The sequence below is a fragment of the Schistocerca cancellata genome, chromosome 2 (assembly GCF_023864275.1).
Source record: "Schistocerca cancellata isolate TAMUIC-IGC-003103 chromosome 2, iqSchCanc2.1, whole genome shotgun sequence".
NCBI classification, from domain to species: domain Eukaryota; kingdom Metazoa; phylum Arthropoda; class Insecta; order Orthoptera; family Acrididae; genus Schistocerca; species Schistocerca cancellata.
Window position 1 is genome coordinate 150,480,259 of NC_064627.1, and position 21,842 is coordinate 150,502,100.

At 41.1% G+C, this 21,842-nt stretch overlaps 1 protein-coding gene across 1 annotated transcript in view; it reads right to left on the reverse strand.

The window, feature by feature from the left end:
• The window catches only part of LOC126152040 (neutral ceramidase-like), a 243,401-nt gene that overhangs the window by 75,286 nt on the left and 146,273 nt on the right, over positions 1-21,842 (reverse strand). The window contains exon 9 of the mRNA XM_049915981.1: positions 6,384-6,602. Coding sequence (XP_049771938.1) covers positions 6,384-6,602 — 219 coding nt within the window. The remainder of the gene's footprint in view (positions 1-6,383; positions 6,603-21,842) is intronic.

Sequence of the window (21,842 nt, forward strand, 5' to 3'; positions counted from 1 at the left end):
TTTTCCTATTATTTCTGAATCGGCTCTTTTTTTTTTAATTGTGTAGTGTTGCATTTCTTTTAAAGTCTATAAATCTTCCGGTCCCTTAGTGTTGTTCCGGGTATGACTACATCGCGACTATAAAAATGCACAGAAATGATAATGTTTCTTCCGAACGATCTCAAATAAATCAATCTGCTGCTCTTGTTCAAAATAATCCAACCAGGTATTAAATTATCAACCTATGTTATTAGAATAGTGTAATGAATCCCTGATTCTGTTGCCAAGTGGCCCACCAAAATATTAACTTTATCAACATTTTTCAAACAATATAAAATAACAATTCTTTTTCTTTTCGCCCCCCAAGAGCAACGCTACAATATACATTGAAGAATTATTCCCCAAAATACAGGATGTTCAAAAAGAATATACGTATTTCGAATGCATATAATTATTAAACTTTAAGACGTACGAATATGAAACTTTACACACATATTTACGAAGCTCTCAGTTTAAGATGACAGATATTCAATGTGTCCTCCATCAGCGACACGAACAATATCACATCGATACTCAGATTCCTCCCATACTCGGGCAAGCATGTCCTTCTTCACTTATGTTTATGGTGGTACCGATCTGGTTCTTCAACTCTTCCAGGTTCTGTGGGAGCGGTGGAACATAAACGTTGTCTTAGGGTGTCAAATCCGGTGAGCGTGGAGCCCAGCTGAGACCTGCTAAGACGCCAGCTATTTGACGACCAATCCAACGGTTCGGTAGAGTTTCATTCAGACATTCACGAACTTGGTGATCGCAGTGAAGGGGTGCCCCGTCTTCTTGAAAATAAACAACCCTAGAAGCAAGCTGAATTCAGTTCATCGTAGCCGAATGTTTTACGTTGATATTTAGTATTTTTCTCGGCCAAAAAAGAGGGGTCCAAAAATGACCATTTTTTCAAATACCTATAATTTCAGCAAAAAAATGTTTTTTTCAAATACTTACGATGTACTAAAATTACATCTGTAAGGATCACGGTGATATGTTAATTTCATGTTTCAGATAACCACAACCGAAGTCACAGCGATAACCGTGTGCTACCTCCTTTCAGAACTGCCTTTGGAAAACCACAATTACACAGTGAAGATATTATTTTTCAATAAAAATACCAATAAAAATTTCAAAGTGTGATTTATTAATTGCAGCAAACCCCATTTGTCTACTACATTCCAGTATGGAGAAAAAATCCTGAATCTCAGCAATATTTTCTTGCCTTACCCTATCTTCTCCCTTGGAGGTAGCTCATGTAGTGTGATATGTTAATTTTGTGACGTGCTTCTTAGTTACTGCACAAAAGGGTTTTAAAGATAGTCCATTTTGAATGTCTAATCACGGCCATCATGGCTGAAAGCTTTAAAGTCAGCTTATGTAGTGAAGTGTGTTAATTTTGTGACGTGATTCTAAGGTATGCACAGAAGAGATTCAAAGACAGACCACATCGATTGTGTATTCACAATAACCAGAGCTCAATTGTAGATTTAACTTCTCTGTCAGTTATATAAGATTTCAATTTAGCTTACCTAGGAAAATTCATTATCCTGCGCCACATTTCCTGATTTACCTGATGTACCACATGTAGCTGGATCCATGTTGGAATTTCAAAACTTGGCACCCATGGGACTAAGTATCTGTTGAATATTCTCTGCACTTTGTTTAATGGATCACAGTGAACATGTGTGTTCACTGAACATTTATTTTTTGATAAGTGATTTTCACAAGTTGCGGTAATTTCGTTGCTAATCTGTAAATCATAACATTTATAAAAGGTAGTTGTGCTATCAGGTTATTATGTGGTGATAGGCGATAGTGAGGAATATTACTTGGGTTATTTGTGCCTACGAGGTGCATCTTATCATACTCTGAGTTTGTGTAGCGTGGACTTTACGGTTTCTGTTACGTATTCAGTGGTCTAATTGTATTACGACCTGGTAGTTTTTTCCCTTTGTTGTGGAAGCCTTGCCGTCTCCTTAATGCTAGTCAACAGTCCGATACTGTTAGTCATAAATCCTATTTTCTGTTAGGGAGTGGCCGTATACGTGAATGAGCACTTGCTGTTAGTTCAAGAAGGTGTGGCAGCACTCAATGTATAAATTACATAATCAGTTTTCTCATATGTCGTCTGCAAGGTAAAACCAAATAAGAAAACGATGTACACAATGCTATAGCTTCCCAGCTTGGATATAACGTCAAGAGAACAGATATTTCATGTACATTTTACAAATTTACTGGATTCATCAGTTTTATGAATGACGTAATGCTGCCTGCTATCTCTTCCGTGTCAATTTCTTAGCCTGAAAGGAAGACCTACACAAACTATTTAATAGCTGAAAGAAAAAACTGTGGAATCAGGAAACCCTATCGCTTTTTGGAGTGAGGATGGACATTTTTAAGGATCTGGTGTGTACGAATAACGGTGGAACTAATAAATCGGAGGAGACGAGGAATGCTTTCCGGATTAGTTGTGCTTAATCATGTCCTACTACTGCTGCTGCAACGCAAGAATTGCTGGACAAATTTGGAAGGGAAAATTTTTGGGTATTTACCCTGTAATTTTGACCTTTCTCCTGGTGATCTGCACATTTTCCCTAACAATTGAGTCAACACCTGCCTTAATGAACTGCCCAACAAGACTGAGCCGTGGCGTATTACGGGCGCGCCAGCGTATTTCCAAGTATCTCTTATCTTTGCTTGTGACGTGTACTGAGTCTTGCATGCCTTATCTTTGCCGGAGGAGTTAACCGGAAGCTCGCGCGAGGACAGTAGAAGTTCGATGTTACCTGAGGCCGGAGTGCGCTTGTGGTGAAGCGGGAACCGAACACTTCTACCGACGTCCGCTACCTTATTGCCGCCTGCTGTACCCGACGTAAGCCGTATAAGACGTCCAGCGAAAAGTTAAGTGAATTTGTCCGTGATATGTGACTGCAGATTTGTCAGCATTGCTGTAGTGCTTTAAAATACATCGAACATTTTTATTTGCCTTATGTCATAATAAACTTCCTGTGGTGTGATTGCATTCTGTGGATCTACTATTGGGTATATTGTTGAAACCTTGGGTGTATAAGTTCTGAAGATGTCCAGAGTGATGTACTATGTAATAAGCCCTGTATGTAGAAATAGTTTTTTTAGTGAGGGGTGTAATTCTTCTTTTACCATGAAATGTGTATGCTTCATTGTATTGCCACAATTAATCCAAGATTCAGTATTTTTCATTGGAAATACATGCACACATTTGTTAAAACCGATTTCGTGCCTTCATCTGTCAGCTAAGTGATAAGACCTGTTGTACAGTGTGTTTATATTTGGAAGTTGATTAGCTGTGTGTGCATGGTCGTCATTCTGGAGGAGAAATGTTTATAAATGTTAATCGAAACATAAAGTATTTGATCTTAAAGAAGGAAGTGTGCCGTCTTATTAGTGAATAATTGAATCTGTTATTTAATACCTTTTGGTGGTTGTTTACATTGTCTCTGCGGGCCTGTTCTGTGCGCTTGTTAAATGTTACAGATGGGTGGCTGGTATTTTGGAGTAAGCGCTACCTTCCCACCTAGGGATAGCGGGGCTGTGAAGTCCTAGGTAGCGGGAGGTGTCTCCGGGTCGAAGCTCGAGAAGTGGGTCTCGTACCAATTGCTGGCTTCCGCCTTGGCTTCTCCAAGTTATGTTTTCGTTCCGCTTTCGAGCGACCTGGCGTCACTCCTCACTAAATAATTCTGGTGCTGATTATGTTTACTCGGGTATTTATTATACTTATTATATGTATTAAACGTTGCTCAAGAGCAACATACAGTTGTGAATTAATTTTAAGCCGTCAAGCGCATAGTTGTTAGTGGTTTTAAAATTTTCATATATATGAGATAGACCTTGTTTCATAAAAGACATTGGTAGCAGATTAAGATATCGTTGTTTTAAAGGAATTTGTTTATATGATTGTTAAATAATACGAGTGATAAGGGGTCCAGTCCTTTCTATTTGTTTCCCTATTCCCTAGCAGACCACCGTTTCAAAGACCTGCCTTGTCTTATATAAAAGTATCTGACCAGCAAGGCTGGGATGTCGGCGCAACCGGACTTCGAATCGGCGTCTGCTGCCAGCGTCCAACACTCGGTTTCTTGGTGTGGGACACATCTGCTCTTCCAGCAACGACAGGTTACCACATCTGCTACAGTTCTGCCAAGGCATGAAACTGCTTCTTGCCGCCATGGACTGCGAAATCGACATATGAGCATGGCTACAAAACATGGATGTTGTCGTTTGACGCCGGGCCATGCCACTGGATTAGGGCGTGAACCTGTAATTGTTGCATTTTGTTTGAATAACAAAGAAATTTACACCCTCGCCGTGTGTTCTGCTGCAGCCACATTCACCTCCGATGGATCACTGTAGCACCTGCCAATCATCAGAACTACCATTGCTCACGTGCGAGAGGAACCGTTATCCTTCACCTACAAAATGCCCTAATGGGTAGCTATGAAATGTTCTTCACCTGAAATTTGAAACAAGAGTTTTCATTAACTAAGTTCGCTGTGTCAATAGCTCTGCTATATTTGGGACCAAAATCAGCTGTACATTTTTCAAGATAAATTTCAGGACTTTCATTTACGGCTTCTCTCGAGAAGAGATAAATGGTTCAAATGGCTCTGAGCACTATGGGACTTAACATCTGTGGTCATCAGTCCCCTAGAACTTAGAACTACTTAAACCTAACTAACCTAAGGACATCACACACATCCATGCCCGAGGCAGGATTCGAACCTGCGACCGTAGCGGTCACGCGGTTCCAGACTGACGCGCCTAGAACCGCACGGCGAGAAGAGATAAAAGTCAGATGAAATGGTGTGACATGTATAAGACTTTTTTTACATTTTTTTTCAAATACTTTCAAGTACTGTAGCCAAACAATGCCACTCCCCAACCGTCAGAAATCGGCAAAAATCGGTCGCCTTCAGACATGCATAATGGCTTCAGTACGTGCTCGCTGCCCTTTTGAGATCCTACAATACCATACCGAAAAAGCAGCAGAGAACTTTATAAATGAAGAAGTGCTAGTCTTGTAGGCAGAATCTGTGTGAACCAAGCACACTGTTGCCGCAGGAACCATGTAGTGATAGACATGTACCTGCGACTGAGGGTGTATTGGTGCCGGCAATGTAGCTCGGCGTGTCCTGTCAGAGGGCTGCCTACACTCTGTAACAAAAAGAAACTCAGTGACCTATTAAACGATCAGTTTGAACAAACATTATGTGAATTCCGCCCAGATCAAATGCCGAGAATAATAACGATCAGCCGGACATTGTGGCCGAGCGGTTCTAGGCGCATCAGCCCGGAACCGCGTTGCTGCTACGGTCGCAGATTCGAATCCTGCCTCGGTCATGGATGTGTATGATGTCCTTATGATAGTTACGTTAAGTAGTTCTCAGTCTAGGGCACTGATGACCTCAGATGTTAAGTCTCATAGTGCTTAGGGCCATTTGAATAGTTTGAATAACGATGAAAATGAAGAAAGAAAGAAAAACCTTTGTTAGGGTTGCTTCATCTAGATCAGGGAGTCTTGGATTCGATTTCCGGCCAGAGTGAAGGCTTCTTTCAGCTGGTTGACTGAATGTTGTGTTGTCATCATCATTAATTACCATCGGCACGCAAGTCGCGCGAAGTGCCACCAAATAGAAAGATTTGCACTAGACAGCCGAAAACTACGAATGGATTCTCCTAACCAAGAGTGCCAACGATTATTTTATTTTTCATAGACATCTGTTCAGCAGCAGTCATTTCTTTATGATGCTACATCAACAAAATGACAAAGTATACAAGATACTGTGACAACAGCATGCATTCACAATTGCTGAATAAGGTAAAGGCTTCGACATGAAACTTTTATGGGTATGGTACCGCGTCATAATGTATAAAACTACGGCTGCTGATTAGACCTAGAAGGAAGCCGTTGCAACCGTGGCCGAAACGTTGGTTTTTCTCCAGCAGCAGTAGTTTTATACATTATGTGGCGTTGCCATACCCAGAAAACTTTATGTCGACTTACTCTGGCCGCGGAATCCTACCCAATTGTATAAGGTAAAGGCTTCTTTCGTAAGTGTAAAATAACAGCACGAGAGATGTGAGAGCTAATGTACCTCTGTCAGTTAATTCATAAACAGTCTTTTTTAGTCAGATTTGGCTCCCCTTCTGTACTTGCACTCTTGGTGGAACCCTACATCACAAAGGCCACAGAATGGCACTGCTCCCATGCCTGAAGTTAAGCACCACCAGAGGAAAATATCACTAACGAGACGACGCGCACCGACAGTGGCAGCAGACAACTCTCCGACGACTAGCGGTCAGTACGTGTTGTGCGAACCCACCTGGTACTCCTCTGGGGTGGTGACGTAGTTGCTGTACGTGTTGCACAGTCCGGCGAGCACCGGCGTCGTGTCCTGGCCGAACACCTGCCGCACGACATCGCGCATGCGCCGTCCAGACATGGTGGTGAACTCGCCCGGCACGCACATCAGCACGAGGTTTCCCACGCGCCCGACATGCGTCGAAACCACTTGGGGCTGCCACTCGAATGGGAATGTCATCTGTCAGATTGCGCAAAAATATACTATAGATAGAGAACAGGTGGGCCACTTTGTCTCAAAAGTAAGCACATACAATACTTTCTCAATCACACAGTAACCTATCAGCTTCTCAGTCAGCAGCTTTCTTTTTATTTTTAATACAGCTTATAGCAAAAGACGAATCTAATATTATTGCAAGATGTAACATGTGGTCATGGAAGAAGTATGCTTCCATTTCATGAAATTTAAAGTGCTTAACAATGCTGACATGGTCGGTGGATAAATACTTTGTGGCCACTAGATGTAAGGGAACTGCTTTATTGATGCATTCCGAATAAACTCATCTTCAGAATATCTGAAAAGGTTACATAAGTCAAGAGTAAGCCAGTAATGGTAGCTAAAAGACAAACAAGAAAATACAATGAAGAGTGCATGAAAAAGACATACCAAGTCAGAGAAAAGGACTTCCTGCAGGCAATATGGAGTCATATGAATATGGCACATTCCAAAACGTAACTGAGTGCACAAGGTATAAGTAAGCTGTTTAGGTTTTTATGTTGGTAGCTCCACGTAGCGGTCTATATGAAAATCACTGACTGTGCTGTGTGCAATCTGTGGCTGGTTTGCATTGTTGGAATATTCTAGTGTTGAGCAGTTGGATGTGAACAGCGCGTAGCGTTGCGCAGTTGGAGGTGAGCCGCCAGCAGTGGTGGATGTGGGGAGAGAGATGGCGCAGTTTTGAAAGCGGATGATGTGGACGTGTGTCCATTAGAGACAGTAAATTTGTAAGACTGGATGTCATGAACTGATATATAATGACTTTCGAACACTATTAAGGTAAATACATTGTTTGTTCTCTATATAAATCTTTCATTTGCAGAGTATGCCTATCAGTAGTTAGTGCCTTCAGTAGTTAGAATCTTTTATTGAGCTGGCAGTATTGGAGCTCGCTGTATTGCAGTAGTTCGAGTAACGAAGATTTTTGTGATGTAAGTGATTCATGTAAGGTATAGGTTATTGTTAATCAGGGCCATTCTTTTGTAGGGATTATTGAAAGTCAGATTGCGTTGCGCTAAAAATATTTGTGTCAGTTTAGTGAATGTCTGATTACGTTCAGTTTTGCTCAGCTGTTTGAAAATCAAATAACGTAGAGGTTTATCAGCACAGTCATTCATAAATTTTTCCAAGGGGAAGTTTTAAAGGCTTGACATAGAGTAGGTGGACCCAGTGGTATCACACCGTAGCCTTGAATCCAAGAGAAAAATGTATTTTAAAAAACAGGGAACAAGTAAAAGAATGGCCGCACGTATCAACCACAGGAACACAAATAAAATGTAAAAAGTATACCTAAAAGACATTGCACTATGTAATATAGCTAAAAAATTGTAGTATATGCAACTTAAAGTAGGAATCAGAGAGTGGAGAGAAAGGAGGGGGGAAAACACGAATGCAGAATACAAATTTATTTAATTACAGAAATAATAACAGCAAAGTAAAAAAGTATAAATGTAACTAAAACCAAAATTATGCTGTATACAAAATAAGCAATAACAGTAAGGCTAAAATATCATCTCATCTGAATTACATTGAAATGAGAGTGTATGTTTGGCATAGGTGTCTGTAAAAAGATAGCAGGCTTAAAAACTATTACAATTTTTTTTTATTTAAGTACAGCATGAAGGACGAAGGGCTCACCCAAGAGATAGTCTTCTTATTTGTCTTAGAGAGAAGTACATGGTTGAAGCTTGCATATTCCATCATGCAAAAATACAGAATGGCAGAGAGCCCATAGCTGATACCTGCCAAATAACAACGACACTCCTTAATGACAGCAAACACTAAACAAATTGTATTTATCCACCAGTATCAGTAGGCCTCTTATGATGACATTATACTGCAAGTGCATGATGAAACAAACAAGCATATAACGAAATATGATAAGACAGAAACAAACAAAACAGCATAGAAGTTGCAAAAAATCATTAGTTACTAATTCTAATGATGTCACATTTTAGTCTTACTGTTACTGCATGATATACAACATGTTTTAAATATGTTTACATTTTTTACTTTTTTGTTATCTCCTGGCAATGAGAAAAGTTTATCCTGCTCCACTGATATTTCGCCCCGTCCCATCTCCCCGCTAGCTGTGCTGTTTTAGCAATATCATTGTTGACACGTTTATTAAATTTTATTTGTGTGGCTGTGGTTCATCAGACGTAGGATCATTCTGTTACGTCTTCCCTGTATTTTAAATTATATTTTGTATCGTGTGTTCTTCGATACAACATAATACCACTAGCGCCACCTATTGGGCACTCCGTTCTCTTAGGCATTACGTTATGTCTTGGGCATTCACCTACGTTTTGGAATGTGTCAGATTCATGTAACTCCATATTGCCTGTTTGAAGTTCTTCTCCCTGACTTGGTGTGTGTTTTTCATGCACTCTTCATTGTATTTTCTTGTTTCGCTTTTAGCTGCCATCATTGTGCTATTCTTCAATTTTGTGTCCACCCCTTCTCTGAGTGTCCAGCACTTCTCACTGCCATGCGGCGGGCCTAGGTTCGATTCCCGGCTGGTTCAGAGATTTCATCTGCTCAGGGACTGAGTGTTGTGTTGTCTTCGCCACCATTTCATCAGCATCGACAAGCAAGTCACTCAATTTGTCATCCGCTGAAAAGATTTGCAATTCAGTGGCTGAACTTCCCCAAGATGATTCCCTAACCATCCCATCAGTGCCATACTGTCATTTCATCATTTCATTTTTCATTTTGTTAGCCTTTTCCTGGTGTTCTGGAGATGAGTGTATTCGAAACGCATCAATAAAGCAGTTGCCTTACATCTAGTGACTTAAGCATTTATCCAGCGTCAATAGCATGACGGCTCAACATTTTAAATATAGATATAATTACTTTTTATTTCAGGAAATATAAATTTGAATGATCTACACACAGATGGAAAGTGCAAGTGACTTTTTTCACAAATACAAGTAAAAAATGATCAGTGTAATCCCCTCCTGCTGCATCTAAATTTTCACCTGACATGTACATTTGGCCCATGCCTAGTATTTTGTTTGTTCAAATAGCTTTATACAGTGGCTTATGTATTTTCTAATTGTTTGTTCAGTGATGATCAAAGACTCTGAACTGAAATAATCGACTCACTTCTTTTTGGATCAACAACACATATTATTCATATGTGGTACCCGTCTCACGGATGACATGTACTGTCTGTCTGCAGGTACGAGCTCTTGTGGTAGTAACCGGAACTTTAGATCCTCTTCTTGCAACGGTTTCCAAATAATCCACATACAATTAATGTTTTAGAAAATAAAATTAACTACATCGTATCCTCCACTTGGAATAACGCTGTATTATGTTTCTGTTTAGCAGAGACATAAGATACGTGTTCTCTCCCAGTAAAATTAAATATGCGTACAGAAAACGAAAGTAATACGTCAAATTACAGAAAAGTGGCTACTACCGAAGTAACCAAATACTATACCCCCCCCTCACCACACACACACACACACACACACACACACACACACACACACACACACACACAGGCTGTAACATGTGTAGGTACAGATATTTTTTATGTGTGGTGCCCCAATATGTACACACACCAATGTGTTGATCGTTTATTCTTCACATTGAACAGTCTTCCTACAAACACAGCATAAACCTTATGACCTAATGTTGTCAGCATGGTTATACTGTACCACTAAGGGCACTACGCCTGTCAAAATAGACTGACTGTTTTGCGTCCAAGTGTCCTCACTTCAGTACCTCACCAGAGGAAAACAAGAATTAACGGTAACTCTTGCCACATGTACCTGGAGGTACTAACCAACCTAAAAACATACGACTTGTAATTGCTATAATTATTAGTTAGCAAGTGACTTAAATACTGATGTAATTTTTTTCAGTACACCGTCCTCAGGCACCAATAATGTATACGCCCTTACACCCATTACAAATATATTCAGTGACAAATTGTGATTTTTTTTAATTGCTGCCAGTTTCATCCATAGTGATTTAATGAAAACTGTGGCTGTGTCAATATATCACAGATCTATAGAATGGAAAGATATGCAGCTGATGGCAGTTATGTAATTTTAACAGGTATTATCATCCTGTAAACGATAACATAAGAACTGTTAAATTTTATATTTACCATCAACTGAAGAAAAAAATATGTATCCAAGCAATTGAAATGTGAATAATCTCATAAATGTGTTAATATTATTTTTTGACATGGCCAGTTTAAATGAGATGCACAGTATATACGTTATGTAATATAAAATAAAGGCAAATCGGTATTGCAGTTGAATGATGTAGATACAACACTGTCCAAAATCGAACACAGTATATCGATAATTCTTGTGTAACATATATGTTATTGTGAAGTACTGTGTTACCTTTCTGGCAGCCAAGCTAGCGACTTGTGAAGAGGAAGAATATTCGGGTGTCGAGAAGAAATATTAGCCACGTTGTTTCTTTCATGTAGTAAATTAAATTGACTTCCTCTGTGGAATGGTCTGAAAACCTCCGAAACCGGCAAAGGTCGATGAAATACATTTGATAATATTGGTTCGTTGCTGTATATTGTTCCTACACTAATATGTACGACGTATAAGCTTCTTCAGTTTCTTAATATTATATCACTTCCATAAAATTCATCTGTGTTGTATACTCTTTCATAGGGTCAAACGATGCACCAATATTTCAACCACTATTATATTTGTGCATCAAAAGAGTATCTAGCAATAGCATTTAACATATATTGTTTAATATGTAGCTTGACATACATAGAATATGTTATAATAACAGCCTTCTGGATACTACCATCACTTATATAAACGGCCACTGTCGGCAGGAAAGCTTTATTGATGTTGTTAAGAGAATCAATAGTTTTTGGTACAATTTGATATTTTGAAACAAGTCCTGAAATTTGTTGTACATGAAGAATACACCGAACGAAACACTCTATCAATAAATTGGCTGCTAGGACACATGGTGATTATTTGAAAAATGTTGAATATTGCCAAATTCGTAGCTCGCCAAGTGGCTGGAGAAATGTACACAACTATTGATCTGTAACAGACAGTTACCATACAACGTGGGAGGTACGTGTCCCTGGATGACGGCACATTGGTAATCGGATAATATGGCACAACACGATCGTACTTTTTAAAGCGAATTTCGGTTTCTGTTAATACTTCTTCTGACTCAGTGTTTATAATTACTATCCGTTCGAATTTAATATCTACAATTATTAACAATTACCGAGCGAGGTGGTGCAGTGTTTAGCATACTGTACTAGTATTCGTGACAATGACGATTCAAATCCGCATACTGCCATCCTGATTTAGGTTTGCTGTGATTTCCCTAAATCGCTTGAGGCAAATGCGGAGATAGTTCCTTTGAAAGGGTAAGGCCGACTTCCTTCCCCATTCTTCCCTAATCCGATGCGATATATGACCTCGCTGTTTCATCCCCTCCCCCCCCCCCCCAATCAACCAACCTTTGCAGTCTCGCTAAGTGTTAACAACAAAGATGAAACAACAATAATTGTCTTTGTATTTTCTTCCTTGCTAATCGCATCTTTGCAGGTTCCAGGATCACACACTAATGTGGAATGTATTTAATATTTCAGCTTAGTACAGATGAAGACCCACTGAAGTGTTATTTTAATAGTTAATTTCTTGGACATTCATTCGGTCGACCTTTCGTTAGAAAATGCTGTAACATTAGGAGAATCAGGAAATAACTCGGATGATCTAGAGTTGTGGTTTTAATGACGACAGTACCTCCCTAGTCCCATGAAAAATGTACATTAAAGCTTTCATTGACAAAGAAAAGGCTGTAAATATGTTGGTTACACACTGGAGGGAGAAAGCACAAATTTAAGCAGGGTGCAACGCCGGTTTCAAGTCATAAACTCTGAACACGGATTGTAAATGGAAGAAAGATTTACACACAGTACGAAATATGTGCCGAAATGAAACTCATATAAGTGTCAAAGAAAACCTGCTTGAAAAATTTAGAAGTGCTTGTGAGAGTTAATGCACCATTACTGGGGATCATCTAAGAGGCTGAGCCATCTGAATCTAAAGACGAACATTACTGACTTGCAGTCTTCTTCGACGCCATTGAACAGATTCAGGAAATTGTAAGGAAAAGGGAGTCACAAAAGTACAAGGTTTACATGAAGTAAACGTGTAGACGTAGCCACTCGTGTAGTTGATGCAGGCTTTGACACTTTCGTATACAATATTCCCAGTGGTAAGTATCATTTGATAACAGTTTTGCCGGCCGGTGTGGCCGAGCGGTTCTAGGCGCTTCAGTTTGGAACCGCTCTACTGCTACGGTCGCAGGTTCGAATCCTGTCACGGGCATGGATGTGTGTGATGTCCTTAGGTTAGTTAGGTTTAAGTAGTTCCATGTTCTAAGTTATATGTTCTAGGGGACTGATGACCTCTGATGTTAGTCCCATAGTGCTCAGATCCATTTGAACGACTTTTTGACAACAGTCTCCACAGCTGGTATATCTGTCTTCAGGAACCTCAAGGCAAATTAGGATCAAAACATTAAAAAAGCCCTGTTTAGTCGAAAAACTCTTGTAATCTGGAGAAACGCAAGATAACAATTTTCAATATTGCGTCCGAAACGTCTTCTTACCAGTTTCAGGAAATACACTGACGGAAGAAAAATCCCAACATCAAAAAATAGCTAGTGTGGAGTAATGAAATTCCAGGAATGCGTTTGTCTAGACAACGTAAGTGTTTAACAGTGCCAGATCACAGATTAATGTAAGTGCTAGATAAGCGATTACAAATGTCAAATGCTGGTGCATTAATAATCGGTGAACAGCCAGAACGCTGAATGCAAGCATGCAAACGTTCATGCACTGTGATGTAGTGGTGTGGCATGTCAGTTTGTGTAATGGAGTTCCATGCATGTTGCACTTGGTCGGTCAATACAGGGACGGTTAACGCTGGATGTGAGTGACGCTGGTGCTGTCGTTGGATGGTGTCCAATATGTGCTCGCCTGGAGACAGAACTGGTCACTGAGTAGCCTAAGACGACGTGTCGACAACTGTAGAGCGTACTGGATTTCAACAGCGATAAGTGGGCAATCGTTATCCTGCTGGAAAACATGCCCTGGAATCCTGTTCGTGAATGGCAGCCCAACAGGTCGAATCACCAAACTGATGAACAGTTTTGCAGTCAGGGTGGATGGGAGAACCACAAGAGTGCTCCTTCTGCTATACGAAATCGCACCCCAGACAAGAACTCCAGGTGTAGGCCCAGCGGGTTTACAAGCAGGCCCACAACTGGCCTCCTTCTAACCAACACGCGTCCATCACCTGGGCAAAACCAGCTTTCATCAGAATCTGCAACAGATCTCCATCCTGTCCCACAAAGAGCTCTCGCTTGACAGCACTGCTGTCACAAATGGCGGTGGCTTGGGGTCAAGTTACAAGGCGTCTGGCTCGGAGCTGTCTACGTCTACATCTACATCCATACCCCGCAAGCCACCTGACGGTGTGTGGCGGAGGGTACCTTGAGTACCTCTATTGGTTCTCCCTTCTATTCCAGTCTCCTATTGTTCGTGGAAAGAAGGATTGTCGGTATGCCTCTGTGTGGGCTCTAGTCTCTCTGATTTTATCCTCGTGGTCTCTTCGCGTGATATACAGGGTGTTTCAAAAATGACCAGTATACTTGAAACGGCAATAAAAACTAAACGAGCAGCGATAGACATACACCGTTTGTTGCAATATGCTTGGGACAACAGTATATTTTCAGGCGGACAAACTTTCGAAATTACAGTAGTTACAATTTTCAACAACAGATGGCGCTGCAAGTGATGTGAAAGATATAGAAGACAACGCAGTCTGTGGGTGCGCCATTCTGTACGTCATCTTTCTGCTGTAAGCGTGTGCTGTTCACAACGTGCAAGTGTGCTGTAGACAACATGGTTTATTCCTTAGAACAGAGGATTTTTCTGGTGTTGGAATTCCACCGCCTAGAACACAGTGTTGTTGCAACAAGACGAAGTTTTCAACGGAGGTTTAATGTAACCAAAGGGCCGAAAAGCGATACAATAAAGGATCTGTTTGAAAAAATTCAACGGACTGGGAACGTGACGGATGAACGTGCTGGAAAGGTAGGGCGACTGCGTACGGCAACCACAGAGGGCAACGCGCAGCTAGTGCAGCAGGTGATCCAACAGCGGCCTCGGGTTTCCGTTCGCCGTGTTGCAGCTGTGGTCCAAATGACGCCAACGTCCACGTATCGTCTCATGCGCCAGAGTTTACACCTCCATCCATACAAAATTCAAACGCAGCAACCCCTCAGCGCCTCTACCATTGCTGCACGAGAGACATTCGCTAACGATATAGTGCACAGGATTGATGACGGCGATATGCATGTGGGCAGCATTTGGTTTACTGACGAAGCTTATTTTTACCTGGACGGGTTCGTCAATAAACAGAACTGGCGCATATGGGGAACCGAAAAGCCCCATGTTGCAGTCCCATCGTCCCTGCATCCTCAAAAAGTACTGGTCTGGGCCGCCATTTCTTCCAAAGGAATCATTGGCCCATTTTTCAGATCCGAAACGATTACTGCATCACGCTATCTGGACATTCTTCGTGAATTTGTGGCGGTACAAACTGCCTTAGACGACACTGCGAACACCTCGTGGTTTATGCAAGATGGTGCCCGGCCACATCGCACGGCCGACGTCTTTAATTTCCTGAATGAATATATCGATGATCGTGTGATTGCTTTGGGCTATCCGAAACATACAGGAGGGGGCGTGGATTGGCCTCCCTATTCGCCAGACATGAACCCCTGTGACTTCGTTCTGTGGGGACACTTGAAAGACCAGGTGTACCGCCAGAATCCAGAAACAATTGAACAGCTGAAGCAGTACATCTCATCTGCATGTGAAGCCATTCCGCCAGACACGTTGTCAAAGGTTTCGGGTAATTTCATTCAGAGACTACGCCATATTATTGCTACGCATGGTGGATATGTGGAAAATATCGTACTATAGAGTTTCCCAGACCGCAGCGCCATCTGTTGTTGAAAATTGTAACTACTGTAATTTCGAAAGTTTGTCTGCCTGAAAATGTAATGTTGTCCCAAGCATATTGCAACAAACGGTGTATTTCTATCGCTGCTCGTTTAGTTTTAATTGCCGTTTCAAATATACCGGTCATTTTTGAAACACCCTGTACGTAGGAGGGGGCAATATACTGCTTGACTCCTCGGTGAAGGTGTGTTCTCGAAACTTCAACAAAAGCCCGTACCGAGCTATTGAGCGTCTCTCCTACAGTCTTCCACTGGAATTCATCTATCATCTCCGTAACGCTTTCGCGATTACTAAATGATCATGCAACGAAGCGCGCTGCTCTCCATTGGATCTTCTCTATCTCTTCTATCAACCCTGTCTACTATAACCTGCTTCCTTTGTTTTCGGATTGCATTTCCTTAGGATTCTTCCAATGAATCTCAGTCTGGCATCTGCTTTACCAAAGATCAACTTTATATGATCATTCCATTTTAAATCACTTCTAATGCGCACTCCCAGAAAATTTATGGAATTAACTGCTTTCAGTTGCTGACCTGCTACATTGTAGCTAAATGATAAGGGATATTTCTGTCTATGTATTCGCAGCACATTACACTTGTCTACATTGAGATTCAATTGCCATTCCCTGCACCATGCGTCAATTCGCTGCAGGTCCTCCTGCATTTCAGTACAATTTTACATTGTTACAACCTCTCGATATATTTATTTTATTTATTTATTTATTGTTCCGTGGGACCAAATTAAGGAGCAGTCTCCATGGTCAAATGGTTCAAATGGCTCTGAGCACTTTGGGACTCAACTGCTGAGGTCATTAGTCCCCTAGAACTTAGAACTAGTTAAACCTAACTAACCTAAGGACATCACAAACATCCATGCCCGAGGCAGGATTCGAACCTGCGACCGTAGCGGTCTTGCGGTTCCAGACTGCAGCGCCTTTAACCGCACGGCCACTGCGGCCGGCCTCTCCATGGTCATGGAACGAGTCAATACATGAAATTATAACACGATATTAGAAACAGATAAAATGAAATATAAAAAGAAACATATTCAGGTGACAAGCCATAAATTGAAATAAAGAAAATCAACAATGTAACACTGGAATTTGCTTAATTTTTTAGCTCTTCCAAGAGCTCCTCGACAGAATAGGAGTGAGCCATGAGGAAACTCTTCAGTTTGGACTTAAAAGTGTTTGGGGCACTGCTAAGATTTTTGAATTCTTGTGGTAGCTTATTGAAAATGGATGCAGCAGAATACTGCACTCCTTTCTGCACAAGAGTCAAGGAAGTGCATTCCACATGCAGATTGGATTTCTGCCTAGTATTAACTGAGTGAAAGCTGCTAACTCTTGGGAATAGGCTAATATTGCTAACAACAAACGACATTAAAGAAAATATATACTGTGAGGGCAATGTCAGAATTCCCAGACTATTGAATAGGGGTCGACAAGAGGTTCTCGAACTTACACCACATATAGCTCGAACAGCCCGTTTTTGAGCCAAAAATACCCTTTTTGAATCAGAAGAATTACCCCAAAAAATAATACCATACGACATAAGCGTATGGAAATATGCGAAGTAGACTACTTTTCGTGCTGAAGTGTCACTTATTTCAGATACTGTTCTAATGGTAAATAAAGCAGCATTTAGATTCTGAACAAGATCCTGGACATGGGCTTTCCACAACAGCTTACTATGTATCCGAACGCCTAGGAATTTGAACTGTCCCGTCTCGCTTATAATATGCCCATTCCGTCTGATCAAAATATCGGTTCTTGTTGAATTGTGAGTTAGAAACTGTAAAAACTGAGTCTTACTGTGATTTAGCATCAAATTGTTTTCCAAAAGCCACGAACTTATTTCATGAACTACATTATTTGTTACTGTTTCAATATTACACACAAGATCCTTCACTATCAAGCTGGTGTCATCAGCAAACAGAAATATTTTTGAATCACCTGTAATACTAGAAGGCGTATCATTTATATAAATAAGAAACAGCAGTGGCCCCAGCACCGACCCTTGGGGAACACCCCACTTAACAGTGCCCCATTGGGACTGAACATCACTACCACTCTCAATATTGCGGAGAATTACCCTCTGCTTTCTGCTCTTAAAGTAAGAGGCGAACCAATTGTAAGCTACTCCCCTTACTCCATAATGGTCCAACTTCTGCAGTAACATTTTGTGGTCAACACAGTCAAAAGCCTTCGTTAAATCAAAGAAAACACCTAGCGTTCGCAACCTTTTACTTAATCCGTCCAAAACCTCACAGAGAAAATATACCACCGCATCATCCGCAAAAAGCCTCAGTGATCTTCCGATGTCATCCACAAGGTCATTTATGTATATTGTGAATAGCAACGCTCCTACGACACTCCCCTGCGGCACACCTGAAATCACTCTTTACTTCGGAAGACTTCTCTCCATTGAGAATGACATGCTGCGATCTGTTGTCTATGAACTCTTCAATCCAATCACACAGTTGGTCTGATAGTCCATATGCTCTTACTTTATTCATTAAACGACTGTGGGGAACTGAATCGAACGCCTTGCGGAAGTCAAGAAACACGGCATCTACCTGTGGACCCGTGTCTATAGCCCTCTGAGTCTCGTGGACGAATAGCGCGAGCTGGGTTTCACACGATCGTCTTTTTCGAAACCCATCCTGATTCCTACAGAGTAGATTTCTAGTCTCCAGAAAAGTCATTATACTCGAACATAATACGTGTTCCAAAATTCTACAACTGGTCGACGTTAGAGATATAGGTCTATAGTTCGGCACATCTGTTCGACGTCCCTTCTTGAAAACGGCGATGACCTGTGCCCTTTTCCAATCCTTTGGAACGCTACGCTCTTCTAGAGACCTACGGTACACCGCTGCAAGAAGGGGGGCAAGTTCCTTCGCGTACTCTGTGTAAAATCGAACTGGTATCCCATCAGGTCTAGCGGCCTTTCCTCTTTTGGGCGATTTTAATTGTTTCTCTATCCCTCTGTCGTCTATTTCGATATCTACCATTTTGTCATCTGTGCGACAGTCTAGAGAAGGAACTACAGTGCAGTGTTCCTCTGTGAAACAGCTTTGAAAAAAGACATTTAGTATTTCGGCCTTTAGTCTATCATCCTCTGTTTCAGTACCATTTCGGTCACAGAGTGTCTGGACATTTTGTTTTGATCCACCTACCGCTTTGACATAAGACCAAAATTTCTTAGGATTTTCTGCCAAGTCAGTACATAGAACTTTACTTTGAAATTCATTGAACGCCTCCCGCATAGGCCTCCTCACACTAAATTTCGCTTCGCGTAATTTTTGTTTGTGTGCAAGGTACGGCTATGTTTATGTTTGCTGTGAAGTTCTCTTTGCTTCCTTGAAATAACCAGTCTGTTACAGTTCATTGTGGCACTGTGGCGCCAGCTATTGCTCAAATTGCTGCTGCAGATGCAGTGTGATGCACCGGGGCCATACACCGAACGCGATGGTCTTTCCTCGCGGGAGTGCCGCGTGGCAGTCCAGAGCCCGGTTTTCTTGCGACCGTACATTCTCGAATCTACCGCTGCTAGCAGTAATTTACAGTGGCTACATTCCTGTCACGCCTTTCTGCAATATCTCAGAAGAAACATGTAGCGTCTCGTCGTCCTATTACATAACCTCATTAAAACTCAGTGAGGTGTTGATAATTAAAGCTTTGCCGCCTTAAAGACATTCATGACTAAGATCAGCTCACCAAGACAAGTCTCAAAGGCAGCGCTATCGACCGTTGTAGCGTGTATTTAAAGCAAACCTGGACTCCGCCCTCATAGTGGCTCTATTAGAACCATTCTTAAGCGACTGGCGACAAACTTTACATGCATCATCTTTCAGATGTAGAAATACCCCTAGCAATTTTCGGTTGCCTCGCGTTTAATGGTCTAAGAACTTTTTGCAATATACTCGATAACGGAGTAAAAGTCGAAATATATTATTGAAATAATATGCAGTGAAATGACGGTATATGCTTTATGAAAAAGATTGTATCTTCATCCTTGTAGTAAGGTGAACTAATATTTTATATGTTGCAGTTCCCATGAGCTATCTCTCACAGCAATCAAAGAACCCACAATTATGGCCAGATGACTAGTTTCGACTGGTAATAACACCACTGTTGATTGTTACTGAATTACATTTCATTTGATTTCTTACCCTCATTTATCTTCGTATTTGCATTGCACTGAAAATATCTGCACTACAATGCAAATATCGACGATCGCGCAGTGAGACTTGTTTGTAAACGAACTTATTCATTTACTCACGGTACGTGCCACTGACGACAGTACTTACTTACTTACTCATTTACTTACTTTACGCCCTAAGACCCAAAGGATTACGCGCTCCTCTTTCACAGAATTCTGTCTCCTGCTGTCCACCACCAATCTGCAACAAATCCTTATGGATTCCATCTCTCCATCTTTTCTCTGGTTTGTTTAGGGGCATTCTTCTGAAACTCCACAGATCTGGAAGCAAAATTCCCTGCTCATACTGGCCGTTTGGTACGCATCAGGTCTACAATATTTGGTTTCTTGTAGATTTCATCTAGTTCAAAATTGTGCCGGATGCTCCATTGCCTAGTTATCTCTTACAGTACTGCACCACAGATCTTCCTTAAGATATGCCTTTCGAAAAGGATTAGATCATTTTAGTCTTTTTTTTCCGAACAGTCCAAGTTTCACAGCCATACTGGTTGGATCTGTGTTTTGCACAGCTGTAGTTTGCAGTTCCTTGAGAGACTGTGAGATTTTGAAAGCTGACTCACAAGGGAACATTACCAAGTGTAAATAAACTATCTTGATGAAATTTGGCGCGTATGTAGAGTATTTTAATTATTTATCTTACATAGTTTTGTTTTATACTTTAAGCTGCTACTATGTTTTGTGTTCATGTATTTGTTTTTCGGTTTACCGTTCCACATACATATATTTTGTTAATTACAGGACTATTACAAATGATTGAAGCGATTTCATAAATTCACTGTAGCTCCATTCATTGACATATGGTCACGACACATTACAGATACGTAGAAAAACTCATAAAGTTTTGTTCGGCTGAAGCCGCACTTCAGGTTTCTGCCGCCAGAGCGCTCGAGAGCGCAGTGAGACAAAATGGCGACAGGAGCCGAGAAAGCGTATGTCGTGCTTGAAATACACTCACATCAGTCAGTCATAACAGTGCAACGACACTTCAGGACGGAGTTCGACAAAGATCCACCAACTGCTAACTCCATTCGACGATGGTATGCGCAGTTTAAAGCTTCTGGATGCCTCTATAAGGGGAAATCAACGGGTCGGCCTGCAGTGAGCGAAGAAACGGTTGAACGCGTGCGGGCAAGTTTCACGCGTAGCCCGCGGAAAATTGGCTCATGCCGCACCTGGAGACCGACAGCGCCGACTTCATCTTTCAACAGGATGGTGCTCCACCGCACTTCCATCATGATGTTCGGCATTTCTTAAACAGGAGAATGGAAAACCGATGGATCGGTCGTTGTGGAGATCATGATCAGCAATTCATGTCATGGCTTCCACGCTCTCCCGACTTAACTCCATGCGATTTCTTTCTGTGGGGTTATGTGAAAGATTCAGTGTATAAACCTCCTCTACCAAGAAACGTGCCAGAACTGCGAGCTCGCATCAACGATGCTTTCGAACTCATTGATGGGGAGATGCTGCGCCGAGTTTGGGAGGAACTTGAATATCGATTGATGTCTGCCGAATCACTAAAGGGGCACATATCGAACAATTGTGAATGCCTAAAAAAACTTTTTGAGTTTTTGTATGTGTGTGCAAAGCATTGTGAAAATATCTCAAATAATAAAGTTATTGTAGAGCTGTGAAATCGCTTCAATCATTTGTAATAACCCTGTATTTGTTATTATTTTAAAGTAACTTACTATTTTGATGCATGGTCGTTTAAATAGTGACAACTTGTACAGATATGGTTAAAAATAACGTTTTTCTCGCACTATGCACTTAAAGTGAATGAAATTTCTTCACGTAATATGCGCGACGGACAACACAAAAGAAAATACAGTGGGATTTCATATTGTTGCAGGTGGTCCTCTACACATGCTAACTTGTATCAGGCATATTTCAATACATTGGAAAGCTTTGGTGAAGAGATTTTAT